This window comes from Epinephelus fuscoguttatus, linkage group LG4, assembly GCF_011397635.1.
Source record: "Epinephelus fuscoguttatus linkage group LG4, E.fuscoguttatus.final_Chr_v1".
In the NCBI taxonomy this organism is placed as follows: Eukaryota; Metazoa; Chordata; class Actinopteri; order Perciformes; family Serranidae; genus Epinephelus; species Epinephelus fuscoguttatus.
The window spans coordinates 44392081-44408364 of NC_064755.1; the positions used below are offsets into that span (position 1 = coordinate 44392081).

A 16284-nucleotide genomic window follows, 5' to 3' on the forward strand; every position below is an offset into this window, starting at 1 on the left:
AGATCATACATGAAGTCATTTCATCAGTATCTATATAAGGAAAACCAATTTTCACTTCTACAATATATTAAGTATCACGACGGACTGTTAAAAAAAAGATGCATCAAAATTCTAAAAAGAAAAAAATCCAGATCAGTGCAGCAGAGCCAGAGATAGCAGATTTTTAATTTCATACCAAGTGTCAGGACCTGGCGCCTACACTACCCATGATGCAGCTCGACCGCCAACAGTTTGTTTGAGAGGTTCCGGTGTGTCAGTGTAGCTCAAAGGAAAGAGACGAGGAGCGGCTGCAGCGGCCTGGATAACTCATTTATTTATTTTTTATTTTAAACTCGTAGTCTGAAGTCCTCCCCGCGCAGCTAAAGAAACCTCAACGTTTATCACGGAACTAACCGCACCAGGACATACGGGACACACAAACAACAGAACGGAGTCTCAGTGAGTCGACGGCGCCATCTTGTGTCGGGACACAGTGATGTTACAGTGGGAGGAGACCGGAGCTCGTCACGGAGAGACTGAACTTCAGACGGTGAATTGAATCTCAGTTTGTCGGTCACCCTGCTGCGGAAGAGTTTGACTTACACAGAATCAGTCACAGTTCTGTTTTCATACCCTGAGGCCAGTTTAACACCAGGAGATAAAGCAACTGACAAGACGGCAAACCTGAAGACAACTGCTCAGAGGTCAGTTCACTCTGCTCAGAGGACAGTGAACACCAGATTTAACCCATAATTATACCAGAAGGGGGGAAAAAAGTAAATTATGAGTATTAGGGTGGCCAGACGCCCCCGTTTGGGGACAGTCCCCTTTATGGTGACCTGCCCCCCGTTACCTGCAGGGCTGCCAGCTGTCACACGTTGACTGCGAGACTCCTGTAATAAGTAATACTTTGAACATGTGCGTTATCCTGCTGGAAGTAGCCATCAGAAGATGGGTACACTGTGGTCATAAAGGGATGGACACGCTCAGCAACAATACTCAGGTAGGCTGTGGTGTTTAAACCATGCTCAGTTGGTACTAAGAAAATCTCCCCCACACCATTACACCACCAGCAGCAGCAGCAGCCTGAAGCGTTGATACAAGGCAGGATGGATCCATGCTTCCATCTGAATGTGGTTTTTCCAATCTTCTATTGTCCAGTTTTGGTGAGAAAACCCGTGTGAATTGTAGCCTCAGTTTCCTGTTGTTAGCTGACAGGAGTGGCACCTGGTGTGGTCTTCTGCTGCTGTAGCCCATCTGCTTCAAGGTTGGACAAGGTGTTGTTGCTTCAGAGATGCTCTTCTGCACACCTTGGTTGGAACCAGTGCTTATTTGACTTCCTGTTGCCTTTCTATCATCTTGAACCAGTCTGGCCATTCTCCTCTGACCTCTGGCATCAACAAGGCATTTTGGCTCACTGGATATTTGCTCTTTTTGGGACCATCCTCTGTAAACCCTAGAGATGGTTGTGCTGAAAATCCCAGTAAACACTCCAACAACCATGCCATGTTCAAAGTCACTTAAATCACCTTTCTTCCTTTCTTCACCTTTCTCTTCTTCTGGTGCTCTTAGTGCCCCAGGAATTAGTCCTAAAACTTGGATATGAGTTAGCATTTTTGCACTCTTGGTTCCCTCCACTCAAAGTCAGTGTTTTTTTTGAATGGGCTTTTAGTTAGATGCCTGAAATAAACTGTGCATTCCAACACCCATACTGTCGTACTATATAGTATGCCAGAAAAAGATTTGTTACGTCCCAATACAATGTATGTCAAATGCAGTATGCCAAAAGTACCAGGATGTTCTACTACATCCAGTCTGATTTTGCAGTCTGCAAGCCAGCATGCTTTTCTGGCTATTCTGACCCACAATCCTCTGCACAGCAGACGATACGTCACATCGACTGAGCTGCGCACAGATGACGGCTGATTGACAGCTGTCAGAAGTCCCAGTGATGGATGACAGTGCATTCAAGTAACTGATGACCAATTGAATAATAATAATAGGAATATTGTTTAAGTGAACAAAATAAAGATAAATATGACAAACAATAGGACATAACTATAGAAATAACAGTGACAGTGAACTGCAGATGTAATTTCACTGTCACAAATATAATATGTTAGAATCCACAATCTGTGCAGTTATAACTTTTAAGTTAAACTGCATACATTGCAAAGTAACAACAGCTTTGAGTTAATCTCTGTACCTGGTGAACTCAGTAAATGGTGTTTTTTTATCTCCAAGATAACAGATAGAAAAGCAAGAGGGTCAAAGTTCAGGGTATAATGATGTAAGACATTAGCATGTCCTCCTGATTGTGTACTGCATGAAACAATACTTTTCAAGGGCAGCTGTAGTACTTACCAAAGGTAAAAAGAAAAAGTATGCAATTCGGAACGACCCCAGAGTCCACCAGGAATGAATCCTAAAACTGGGAAATGAGTTTTAACCATGAGTCTTAAAAAAGGCGGTTGCTAAGTGACTAAATGAGACTATGGAATGTCATCACGCCAAGCAGCGCCGAACACGAATTGAAAGTCTTGTTACGGTGGTGATGTTACGCCATGTGACTGTAGTGTAGTTTGTTTAGAGCCTAGCGTTATTTTTTTACTTTTGGCGATTGCGTCCAGACTTCAGTTATCACGGGAATGGTGTTCATTTGTAAAGATTATCTTGCTGAACAACACCTGTAAGTACCATAAATGATTGTTTGCCACAGAGCTTATAATCTTCAGTAATTCTAAATCCAGTGACAAAAAACCATCGGCTTTTTGACAAGGGAACCAGGGCAAAGCTAAGGTCCATGTTGGCCTACAGAAAAACGTCATCCCTGGTGGACTCTATAAGGTCTGTGGTTAACACAAGCTTAAATGACTTTCACCTTGTGTTCTAAGACAGAAAATCGTTAACTTTTACTTCTGTTGATTTGACTTAGGCTTCAAAAATCCTAAAAATTGTGTTTGTGAAGATTATCTCACCGATCAGTACGTTCTTTTTGACGAGGGAACCAGTGCGATGCTGATTTTCATGTTGGCCTACAGAAAAATGTCATCTCTGAAGTACTCTATGGACCGAACAACTCATCAGTTAATCGAGAATAATCAACGGATCAATCAACAATGAAAATAAGTGTTATGCAGCCCTATCATAGAGTAAACTACAGAACAACGTATAATTTAGTAATAATTTGCTCCACCTTAACCATCTGTAATATTAAAATATTGTGTAATAATGTGTCAGGGCATCAGAAATAATATTTCAATTATGTGACACAACTATGATAAAACAGGGCAACTCTGCCAAATAGAATTTTTACTCTCGATAGGGGATGGGTGGATTGATCCAGTGGGAATTGGAACTGATTCCTTGAAAGGATATATAGATAAAGTTACAAAAAGTGGGTGGATGAATCACTTCCAAACTTTTTAGGACATTTAATGAAGTGCCAAAATGAGGTATATCATAATGTAACGTAGCTCTGTCAGCACAGGCGGAGCCCCCTCCTGGATTCTCTGGGTAACACTGTCCTCCAATAGTGAGCAAACATACAGCCACTGAAATGTGCCTAAACATACCAAGCCTATCAGGATCTGCTTACCTGAATACGTGCAGACCTCATAATCATGCAGCACACGCCACTGTCTGCTATCCTACACCCAATTCAGCAAGCAACATAGGAGTGACAGGACCACTAGGTAGAGTGCTCCGCCTGTGCTGATAGAACCAGGGTTAAATTTCCTTCTGTATTTCAAGCAGGCTCTGCCCCCTGCTGGACTTTATGGGTACTATGGTTGGAGCCCAATGAAGGAACGCCCTGTCACGGCATAAACACGTGACCCAACCACACTGATCCTGAGCGGATAAAGGTTAGTGGCCGCAGCCCTTCTACTGCTTTGTAATCTAGGCCACTGCAGCAGAGAAGTCAGGGGCCCAGCCAACTCAGGTAGTCTGAAACTGAGCCGGATGGTGCTATGGCCTAAGCTTGCAGGGGGCGAAAGACAGTACCCTGCGTACCACATTCTCTGGGTGATCAAGGAGCATGGTAACATGCAGGTGTATCATGCGCAGAGGGGAGTCAGGTGCAACACAACTGACACACACCCAACACATTCTACAAGTCCTGCGGTGCTCAGCAAGCACAGACCCTATAAAAGGGGCCCAACTTGTCCAAGAGAACGAATCAAATAAACAGACAGGGCATAGATCACAACACTGACGTATATGTCCTTGATACTAACCCGGGCCTGCAGAACAAGGCCATAGACATTGTCACACTGCATGTAGAGTGTGTGGACCACAGTGGGAGGGGCCCTGCCTGGCTACCCATAGGCTTGGGAGATGCCCTTACAAAGCCATCCAGTAAGGTGTTTCTTGGATTGGGCCTTACCAGCCACACCATCCCTGAAGCACACGAACGCCTGCTTAGTGTGTCTGATGGTGGCAGTGCATTCAACATAGCATGCCTACGCACAAACTGGGCAAAGCTAACTGTAAAACTCTTGGCTTAAAGAACTCAATAAGTTCTTGGGAACAAAGGAGGGATTTGGTCTGACAGTAGCCCCGCTGTGATCACCAGGAAGCAGCGAGCAACTGGGGTGTGCCGGAAGTGCAGTTATGGTGCGTTCCAGGCAGGCTTTTGAACTCGTAAGTCACGACTTCAAGTCACGAGTTATGACTTTGTAGCGTTCCAGGAAAGTTATGGCAAACTTCCAGTTACTTCCTATTTAACGTTGAACATGGCGAACCGTATGTTTGTGCTTCCCCAATATTTCTATCGCCAAAGGTGCCTGCTCCTTGCTCATTTGAGCGAAACAGAGGAGGAAAAACAGCGCACAAAGTCACAGATGCTATTATACTTTTTATTTTACGTTATCTGTGTGTTTGGAAACATATTTTGTATTGATTATTCTTGCACTGGAAACCAGCTGTTAGAGCGGCTGCCAATAATGCGTTAACATTAGGGTTATTTTATGTCTATTTCTCACCATGTATCACCTGCATCAACACCGCATCCATAGGGCTGCCATTGTTGTTTAGAGGAGTAAGGTAATTGGTTTAGAGGGCTGTGTGACGTTAGAAAGCGTAACTGGGAGTACATCGATCTGGTATGAGTTCACGGGTGGGAAGTTACGGGTTTGACTGCCGTTCCAGTGCACTTTCACGTTTCACAAGACAGTTTGGGAAAGCTTTATTTTGTTTCTGTTGAGTAAGAATGAAGTTGTTATACAATGAATAAACAAGGCAATTAAGGTAATCGTAGTTCGGTAAAGGAGAGAAACAGGCTTGGGCGGTATTGCCGTATTACGGCATCAGGGTATGATTTTCAACATCATCAAAAGTATGGGCACTCCTCTTTCAGTTAAACTCATTGTTATGTAGTGCACAACACACACCACCAGAGGTCAGTCTCCACTCTCTACTGATGGAACAGACAAATGATGGCGGTGTGGATAACCTTACAGGACTGTAAATAGCCATCCAGCAGCAAAAGAGAGAGAGACCACAGACAAAAACGGCACATTTTAATATGTAACTCTGAGAATTACTTTTTTAAAAAATTTTTATTTTATTTTTTTACCAAGTCAGGGTTGGTGATTGTTGGAACAATGGACTTATTAACAAAACGACTGACAAGACTAACCAAGATGGGTTTGGTTCGTTTTTATTTTGGTTTTGTCAGGTTTGAATGAAGTGTGTTTTACCGTGACTTCATGAGGCAATTGAACTAGTTACTTGCAATGTGCTGCAACGTTCTAATAATTGGCTGGTTCACACCAAATTACCACGATGAGACGGTGTGTCATCTCTAGTCAACAATTCTCTGTACTTCCGTTCTGAAAGCTGAATATAATTTGTAGCTTCTTAAAATCTGAATGAGGATAGTGATAGTGAGGTACTGGCTACAGTGATGAAACAAAACCAGCGTCAGATGGACTGTATTCATAATCAATACGCCACAATAATATAAATAACCAGCGCCAATTCATCAGTCAATGTGAATGTGTGTGTGGGCGGGGCATAAGCACATACAGCCAGCAGCAGCAGCAGCGACCCACCGTCTGACACCGGCACACCGTGAGGACGGAAACAGAGGGCTCGGCGAGGATGGAATGCCATTTTGACTCGACTAGCAGACTTCACTACAAGCTGATTGGCCTTTGACACAGGTGACGTGCCTTACGTTCTCAAACCAGCTGCCAGCAGTTTGACCAGCTGAGTTGCAGGCAACACCATGAGCCTTCTTTAGTCAAGACGACCAGTTCACACCGCTGCAACTTTTCTCTGCAACGTTCTAAAACGGTTTTGTCTCATCGCAAATCGTTGGTCTGAACTGGGCTCTAAGGGCAATGCATGTGTTTAGGATGCAGGGCTCCAAAATGGGCCTGAACTCTCCCATCTTCTTAGGAACCAGGATGTTTGCAGAGTAAATCTCTCCTGTCTGTCATGAGTGGGGAAGACGGGCACAGCCTGTTTTTCTGCCAAAAGGTAATCCATCTCTTCCCAGAAGGACAGATTCACCTCCTTGATGCCCATGAATGGGGGAGGAATGTGGAAGAATTGGAGAGAACAGTCCAGTCCATCTGTTCTGCTATTGCAAAGTTGTCTGACAGTTTTGGTTTCATTGTATGTCATATCTGACTCTAGTTATTTTATCTGCCTGCTCCGTTAAGGATGGACATAAAACAGTGTTGTGTGAAGCTTTCGGTCCAGCCATCCAGGGGGCTCGTGGATGAAAAGTTTACCGTCCTGGTCCAGAACCTCTTTCCTGGTTTCCAGCTGACAGTCCGTGCCCTACACCAGTGTGAAGACGGACACACCTGGGATGCATTCGCTCACTACATCGCCAACGCCACTGGGGAAGTGAACGGTAAGACTTAGAAAATATAAGAAAAATAATGTTAGAAATGTTTGCAGGTATCATAAAGTTTGAGAATTGAAGAAAACACAGTTTGTTATAAAACTGGAATTGTTTGGAGAGAAACGAGAAGGACTTTTTCCTGCTTTTTATTTTACAGTTTCAGAGGATCTCAGCCTGGGCGGGACATATTCTGGGGTTGAACCCATGGGTCTACTGTGGAGCCTCAGGCCAGTTCCAGGCAGCAAACCTGGGCTCAGGTAGGCCAACAAGGGTAGAGCTGTTCAGATGATTCCAATCAACAATTATCAGTTTCAGATTCAACCCTCTCCCATCATCCCTCAGGCTGAGGAAGATGAACGTCCAGACTCCCATGGAGTTCACAATCTCAGTATACCAGGGTCATCTGACTGAAGGCTTCACAGACCAGGTGCCACTGGCCAGTGTCGTGGTGGAGCGTTGGTACATGGCGCCCGGTGTCCGTAGGATCCCCGTTACAGAGGATGGACTCACTGCGACCCTCTTCCTGCCCCCAGGTAGGACCAGAGGAGAGTCTGGAGGGAGGTGTCCTGTGGGTGGAGCTCATGTGTGCCATTCATGTGACATGGACGGCGAGTAACCATGAAAGTTAACCAAGTTCAAATGTTTCTGTCAGATGTGATCCCAGAGAACATCAGAAATATACAGTATCATTGTCGTGTAAACTGTAAACTGTTTTTGTTGTTTTGACACATCTGAAGGACCGGGACCTTTCCCCGGCCTCCTGGACCTCTGGGGGGGTGGAGGGAAATTGGTGGAGTACCGAGCAGCGCTGCTGGCCTCCCACGGCATCGCCTCCCTGGCCCTCGACTACCTGACACCTAAAAGCCCCATAGAAACTGGGAAGATGGTGGGCAACGAGTACTTTGAGGTAAAGTGGATGGTCATATAAATGACAAAAATTTAATTAACATTCATTCAGAACAAAATGAGTCAAGGATTTTGTAAGAACTCTTGATATTATGGCCAAACTATACTATCACATTATGAAGAAGCTGTAGCTGCCAAAGCAAAGTTAAAGTTTTTACAAGCTTTCCCAAACATCGAGGTCCAGTCTTTCGTCTGTCAACAATTTCAACAACAGTTTCTGAACCATAATGTATATCTTCTGATCCAAGGACCTCAAAGACTAGCACTAGCCAACTAATTCAAAAATATGAACAGTAAATGCAACAGTCCGTTGCCCCATACCATAATTCCAGTGCTCCCCGACGCTGAAAAAGTCCAAACGACAAAGGAAAAAACACAGCATATTAGAAATATTGTGATTTTGTGGTTTTAGCTGACTAATGTTAGTTAACATTAGATTGCCTGCTAATACTGAATAATGAGTAGTCAGCTAATGTGGCGAAATACTGTCGTGATTAACGTCATCAGATCCATCCAGACTCCAGGGGCTGATCTGGCTGGTAAATTGGCTAGCTTGCTATTTGCACATAACTTTATCAGCTAACGTTTCAAAACAACCAATGCCAGATCCAGGCAACCTAACTTAGCACAGGTGGCTGGTAACCTTAGCTTGCTTGCTTGCGAACATCATTGCAAGCAAAATACTGTCTGAGTGGATATTTCAGTTCAAGGGGCTTGAAAACGTTTTTCTGTTTACATGCGCTGGTGCATGCAACTTTTAAAATTACATGCACCAATTGTTTTTTTACTACACCTTTTGGTGTATTTTTCCTTCTTAATCTGCAGTTCTGCCACAGCTGCGGTCGGCTCCAACCAAAATAACAATAATGTACAGTGCAAATTTTATATGGTCATAGGAACATTTTGAGGAGCTTCTCGGCAATATGGAAACGTCTTTTTTTTTAACACATTAGGACTTCTTTGCCCGATGTAGCTGGGATAGGCTCCAGCCCCCCCGCGACCCTCAAGAGGATGAAGCGGTTAGAAGATGAATGTATGAATGAATTAGGACTTCTTTAGTGGCCACTTTTCTGCTGTTTTATATGGATATTTATTAGGGCTGGGTATTGATACTTTCAGTTCAACATCAAATTTCACCTGTTGATGTACAGGTATGTTGTTGTTGTGTGCTTTAATTGTACTTCGCACAATGACTATTTCACTTCACTTTGTGATATTGAATGACAGTGGGCTGTGCACATAGTTTTTTGTCCCATATAATCATAAATAAAGTCTTACTAAAAAAAAATAGAGTATCTGCCTTTAAAAAAATCAACTGTGTGTAATCTTAAATAATTAAATATAAATTGAACTTTCAGTCCCACAGTTCTTTGAAAAAACAATACAGAGGACATGCACTGATCACAAAGTGCAACCTGCTTCCTGGTAATCATTTATTTTGGGTGTGACACAGAGTTGCATTGTGTCAGGTTTATGCTGAGTTATGTGGATTAAAGGTCTCTCCTGCAGTCACCAGCACGTGTGTCTGTAATCTGTGTGTTTGTCAGTAAAACCATAAAGAACTTACTCAGAAGTTCATTCATCTTAAACAAACCACAGACTAATTCAAGTTTTTAAAGACTTTTTGTTGATGTAACTTGATGTAAAATCATTTTTCTTAACACTATTCTTATTATTACTGTTCTACTTTACTAATATCAGGTTACTGTAATAATGTAGGGCAGGACCTGACCATCAAGCACTGAGCAATGGAATCTTTAAATCAACCATTAACCTCAGCAGTGTGTTTTATTTATTACTGTTAACTAGGTTTGGCAGCAGCAGCAGCAGCAGGTTTGCTTGGCTGCAGGCAGGAGAGGTTTTTTACTTTGTCTCTAAACACAAAAAGCCACTGTTGTCCAGCTGTGTCAAGTAAAGTTCATTTTATTCACTATTAATCAGTTCTGTAAATTTGCCTCAGAGAGATTTATAATCTGGACAATCTTTTATCCTTTAGAGTTGAGTTACTTTCCGGTTTTGCTGGTCTGTTTCAGTCTACGAGCTCAAACCGGTGTGATGTAGCTGAACCAACATTCGTCACTACGACACTTTCTGATAATTTAAAAAGTAGTCTACGTCAGCAACATGTGCTGACGGTGTCACAGCGCTAAATCCAAATTACATTGCATTAGTAACCAGCAATATGACGACGTGATGAACATAATATTATGCTTGTTTATAAACGCACTAACAGAGTCAGCCGTGTCTGACAGGCTGAGAGTTGAGCACAGCACCATGAAGGAGATCATGTTTCAGCTTAGATGGGAGGAGCAGAGCTGCACTTTGTGTGATTGTTTACGAGAACAATTCATGTGATTTTTGGGGTGATAAGAGGAGACATGGCAGAGTCAGTCTCTCAAGAAAACAAATACTGCACCAATATGGCAACATTTTGGATTTGAAGCTGATAAAAGAGCCGTCCTGATTGGCTGCAGGCGACTCAGTGCACCGCTTAGAGCTGAACGTTTGTCGGACAGCGTGTTTTTATTTACCTGTTGATTCTTAAAATGAAATAAAGAATTATCTACATGGTACCTCCTTATTTCACTAAAACAAACCTAGGTAGCAGCTGGCTTGAGGGAATTCGCCATGGAGCTGAAAGTTCCTGGTAAATGACCATTGGTAGTAACAAGCCAGGCTACTTGCTGTTGGCTGTACTGTATGTCAGTTCCACTAAATGTCACAATATAAAAAGCATGTTTTCTGTTTAAAAACTAACTTTGCAAACATAAGAAGATAACAGGTAGGCTACTTACCCATCCGTAAAGAGGTTATATGTCCAGTCTGATCTGGAGCACAGCTGACAGGACGGCCCAGCGTGGTTTGTTTACATTTACATTTGTTTACATGCATATTTAATGCCTTCAGTGTGGATATAGAGCCCCGATGTAATATGATGCAATGTAATAATAGTACAGAAGCTTGTTTGTTGTTGGGACACTGTGTCATTATGTGCTACTAGGGAGCATCTACTGAGTTACGTGTGTAAAATTTGGTGTACTGGTCCGTTGTGAAAAATGTTACACCTACCCAACCCTTCCTTAGGCTCTCGACTAAGATAAGGAAAAACTCCACAAACAAAAGCCTTTAACAGGAAAACATAGAGGAAGATTTAAATAAGACAAAGATAACCTGACTGACAATTTCCTAAAACATGATTTCACATCAGTCGCCTGAAACTGAGAGGAAAGCTAAGAGTCAAAGATCAAATGTGTAGCCAAGTGAAAAAGATTTCAGGTTTGAGTTACTAAAGCTGATCAGAAGCTTTGTGACACTGAATATCAGATAGAGGGATGTAGACGGCAAGAAATGCAGAAAGAAACACAGAGCGTTATTCTCGACAATAGTGAGGGCAGGTCTGATGACATGTATGTTAATGTAAAGTATGAAAATACCCCAAAAATCCAACTACAATCACAATTCTCTCAACAAAAAATTGCTGCATTGGCTCCCCGTGCGCTTCAGGATCGATTTTATGGTTCTTTTATTAGTTTGTAAATGTCTTAACGGTCTTGGGCCTTCTTATTTATCTGACCTGGTTTTACCATATCAACCCTCGCGGAACCTGAGGTCCTCCGGCACCGGCCTTTTAACCATACCACAAGTTAGGACTAAAACACACGGGAGGCGGCGTTTAATTATTATGGCCCCCGATTGTGGAACAGCCTGCCGGAGAACCTCAGAGCTGCAGAGACTGTTCATGTTTTTAAAAAGAGGCTCAAGACTCATCTTTTTAATCAGGCTTTTAACTGATCTCTTTATTTGTCTATTTTAAATTTCTCTTACAACCGATTTATCCATCTATTATCTATTTTTTATTTATTTTTTATATTCTTACCCTTCCTCTTTTTACGTTCTTATCTCATTTAACCTTTATCTTTTGTTATTTTAGGTAGCCTATAGGTTTTAGTTTTGATGCATTGTATGTCTCTGTTTTAGATCATTCCTACCTAGCTACTAACTCAATTTTATGAGCTAAATAGCTTTTTGTTGGGTGGGAGGGTTGGGTTTTCTCTTTTCTTTTTGTTTTCTGTTTGGATCTTTGTTGTTTTTAACCTCTGTGAGGCACTTTGTGTTACTGTTGTATGAAAAGTGCCATATAAATAAAGTTGATTTGATTTGAACAATGCCGACGACTGCAGAGGGCCTATAGAGTCCTGGAGCAGCATCCTCAGATCCTCAGCAGCAGGATCGCCATGTTGGGCCTTTCCCTTGGCACCAGTATCACCCTCAAAATGGCTGTTTACTCCAAAGTTATTAAGGTAAGACAGCTGTAGCTGAAAATTATTACTTTTGGTATCATTGGATCTTTCTCGTCCAATAAAATGAATTCTGATTTCGTTCTCAGCTGATCATGTGTAAATCATATATCTATTTACAGAGCAGTGCATGTGTTTGTGGTCTCTCAGCTCAGGTGTGCAGTATGTATCAGTGGGAGTCATGTGCAACGGGTTGATGGATCTCTACGACAAAATTTGAGTTACTTTGACAAGTAGGTTGATCTGCCATCAGTTTAAGATATTTGTTCAACTCCTCAGGATGAGCCTCTGATTTTTGACCCTTCAGATTTCTTAACCTGTCCTCTTCTTACACCACCCTCAGGACAAACTTTAAACTTCCTACTGTATGAAGACGTTTTCATTCTTTTTTTTTTGTCATATCAGAAACTCTGCAAAGATTCGCTTTGACAAAGATAACAACGTGATCTTGCGGGATATGACACTGCCCATCACCACCAACCCCTCACTCAAAGTGGACGTGAGTATCACCAGACACTTGTTGTCAATAACAATGGTATTTTTGCCTTGATGTGACAGTAAAATATTTCCCAGCAAGAACTAAACCGCGAACACTGCAGCCACCACTGAACCACATAATTTCCTTCTTTTTATGTTTTCGGGTTGTCCATCTGTCTGTCTGTCTATTCCATGATTGTGAATGTGATATCTTAAGAACTCATTTCTTCAAATTAGGCACAAATATCTACTTTGACTCAGTGATAAACTGATGAGATTTTGATGGTCAAAGGTCAGTGTGTTCATGTCTGTCTCATTCTTGTAAATGAAATATCTCAAGTACACCTTAGGGTAATTTTTTCAAATTTGGCGCAAATGGTCACTTGGACTTAATGATGAACTGGTTTAATTTTTAAGGTCACGGTCATTGTGACCTTACACCCTCTCATTCTTGTGTACCCAATATCTCAAAAAGGTCTTGAGTGAGCCTCCTCAAATTAGGCACAAATGGCCACTTGGACTCAATGAACTGATTACATTGTTGTGGTCAAAGGTCAAGGTCACTTTGACCTTGCATCTGTCTCATTCTCCTGAATGCAATATCTCAAGAACACCTTGAGGGAGTTTTCTAAATTTGGCACAAACCTCCACTTGGACTCAACGATGAAGTGATTAGAATTTGGTGGTCAAAGGTCACTGTGACCTCATAAAACCATGCTAATTATGACAAAAATTTCACACACTAATATGATATAATGATGAAGTGATGAAATTTTATATCCAAAAGGTCAAAGGTCATCTTTACTGTGACATCATAATGTTCTGCAAAAACACTGGCCGTTATTCAGCGTCATAACTCAGGATCAGAAGGGGAGACATTTGGTCAGATCCTGAATTGATGTGTGTGAAGCATCCATGTTCTCACAGACATGGATATAAACTGTAAGTGCAACTTGACCGGTTCATGGACGCCTATGACGTAAGGCAGTATTTTCAGTACACAGCAAAACAGATGAACTATGGTTTCTTGTAGCCTCTTCACAGAATTTAGATGATGCATGAATACTCAAAGCTGCAGCCACTGAAAAAAGCTGAAATGCTGCTGCTGTTGTCTCTGAGCAGGTGGGACGACTCCAGTGTCCTCTGCTGCTGGTTGTAGGTGAGGACGATCAGGACACACCGGCCTACGAAGCTGCAATGGACGTGAGTTTATTGACATGACGATATCCTGTCTGAATAACAAGCTCAGTTCTGATGTTTAAAGTCACAGGATTAAACTCTGCTGTTCGCTGAGAGGAAACATGGCGTATATGGTACATAATGGTATAATTATATAATATATAAAATTACAAAATACAAATAAAGAGATAAAACACTAACAAAAATGAATCATATGAATAAATACGGTTTGTATGGATCACATCCAACATGAGTTTCAAATATCTGACAATACCTGCTGCCTGCAGGTTCGTCCAAAGCTTCTGTGTAGTGGCTTTAACTTAAATAAAATCTAATTGAATTGACATATGGCTAAGCCCCGCCCTCAAACGCAATGGGCCAATCACAGTGCGTATAGCCATTCCAACACCAATCTCAGCCATTCTGAGATTTGAAGTTTAAAAATGGTCAAACGGTGTACATGGGGTACATGCAACTCTGACACAAGGTATCCTGAGAGGCTGGGCGACCAGGTGTATTTTTACACTTTAAACCACATCTCAAGCGAGAAAAGTGTCTCCTTTGGATAAAGTTGTGTGGTAACGTTAGACCACAACATCAACTCAACGTGAATAAGATTAACAATGATGTCTACATCTGTTCTAAGGTAAGTCAACATTGTGTTTGAGGCAACATATTGTCACTTTGCTGGAAAGAAATATAAAGTTATCTTCAACATCTCTAGCTAACGTTAGCTAAAGTTAGCCTAACGTTAGCTCCTAGCTGCGTTGTTCATCATGTCACCTTGTTTGCTGGGAGTTCATTAGCCTATTTTGTTCTAGTTTTGTACTTTGGTGATCGTACATCATTGTTAGCTGTTGTCCAAAGGGCTCTAGTTAAGCTAACGTTAACTTCTGGAGCTTAGCTTCATTAACTTATCTGTAATGGCAGAGATAACAAAGGTTGGCAAACGTTATGCTGAATGATTCAGTGTAAATACTGCAGCAAATTACTTCTCAATGACATCTGATCGTTCTGTCTCCAAAAATCATCAGTTGCTTCCTGTGAAATGCCGTGTACTGTGACACCTGCCATAGCGCCGCTCACTGAATGTTGATATCTTGTCCAAGTGAGTGGAGGGGGGCGTGGCTTAGCCATAGGTCAATTGAATTGAGCTTTCCTCTTTGTTCATTTCATGCAGTATACAGATTTATGACTTTCTGCCCCCCCATCTGGATTTTTTGTATCATGATAGTCATGTGATTGCAAACAAGATATTGATCCTTCACTCAGGGTCAATTAAGCCCCACCCACCTTGGTTACTGTCGTCAAGTTTGCACCGGCATGTCAATGTGACGTTCTCAGCGATATCCTTGAGAGATATTCTAAAGGAGATAAAAACAAACATCTGGAATAATAGTTCTGAAATATTACAGGTAGACAGAAAAGATGACAGTGTGCATTTGAGAGCACAATATAATTTGTCGATGGATTATTGTGAAAGAAGACGACATTAAAATAGAGGGAAAGCTCACTGGTCCCAGACACATCACGTCTTGATATCACATTGGAAGAACAAACATACAGGAACCACATGTTCTTGTCCAGCAGGGTCAGGTCATCATAGATGAGATCAGACAGACTTTATTGTCCACCTCAGTGGAAATTTGTTTTTGGCTTCTTTCAAGTACAGCAAAGCTACATACAACACACACAACACAATACAGCATTAAAAACATACAAATATGTGAGAAATACAAGATGAGGTGTTTTATTTTGTGTTTTTTAGATGAGGGAGATGATGGAGCGGGCGGGGAATAGCCACCTGCTGACTGTCCTGTCCTACCCAAAAGCCGGTCACCTAATCGAACCTCCGTTCACGCCGTTCATCCGAGCCAGCCCCATCCGATCATTCAGCACTGGTCAGAAGTGTAGGTTCACCTTCAGACTGGGAAGCTCTATCTCTGAATCATCCAACACAACGGATCGTAGAGTTTTGACGTCAGTGTCTGTTTCCTGTTGTCTTCGCAGTGTTGGTTCTGTGGGGCGGAGAGACGGTGGCACATTCTCGTGCTCAGGAAGACGCCTGGAGGAAGACGCTGGTCTTTCTGAGGAAGAATCTGTTCGGCTGCACAAACCCTGGTGCAGCTATGCTATCGCGGCTGTAACCACAGCAACAACTGATGGTTATAGAGTTGCTAAGCTACTTTGTGGCCCCCTGGTTCAGGAATTAACAGTCCCATTGTTTTTACCTCATAGATAATGTTACATGACTCACAGTTGACTACAGACATTTTCCTGATTGAATCATCAGAGTAAAAGATGAAATCACTCTCCGACTTTAACACTTAATCTGTCCTGTCAAATAAAAAAATGATTTAAAAAAGTACATTATTTCCCTCTAATATGTGTCGAATTTTTAAGTAGCGAAAAATAGAAATTCTTAAGTAGATTACCTCAGAATTGTACTTAAAGGAAATGGCCACTAGAATGAAAATACAGACAGTACTTACTGACCTTCATGCCGACAAGAAGTCCAGTGTAGTTTTTTAATCCACAAAACTTGTCCGGGGTATCGGAGGATAACAGCTAGCCGGAATAACAGCT

General features: G+C 42.0%; 1 protein-coding gene across 1 annotated transcript; it reads left to right on the forward strand.

The window, feature by feature from the left end:
- Positions 1–132: 132 nt before the first annotated feature.
- On the forward strand, positions 133–16186 carry LOC125887026 (peroxisomal succinyl-coenzyme A thioesterase-like). Its single transcript, XM_049573505.1, has 11 exons — positions 133–683; positions 6651–6847; positions 6996–7095; positions 7181–7371; positions 7576–7745; positions 11926–12045; positions 12193–12275; positions 12448–12541; positions 13642–13722; positions 15467–15608; positions 15709–16186. Exons 2-11 carry the CDS (start codon positions 6652–6654, stop codon positions 15843–15845), a joined length of 1314 nt encoding a protein of 437 aa, XP_049429462.1. The 5' UTR covers positions 133–683; position 6651; the 3' UTR covers positions 15846–16186.
- The last annotated feature ends 98 nt before the right edge of the window (positions 16187–16284 follow it).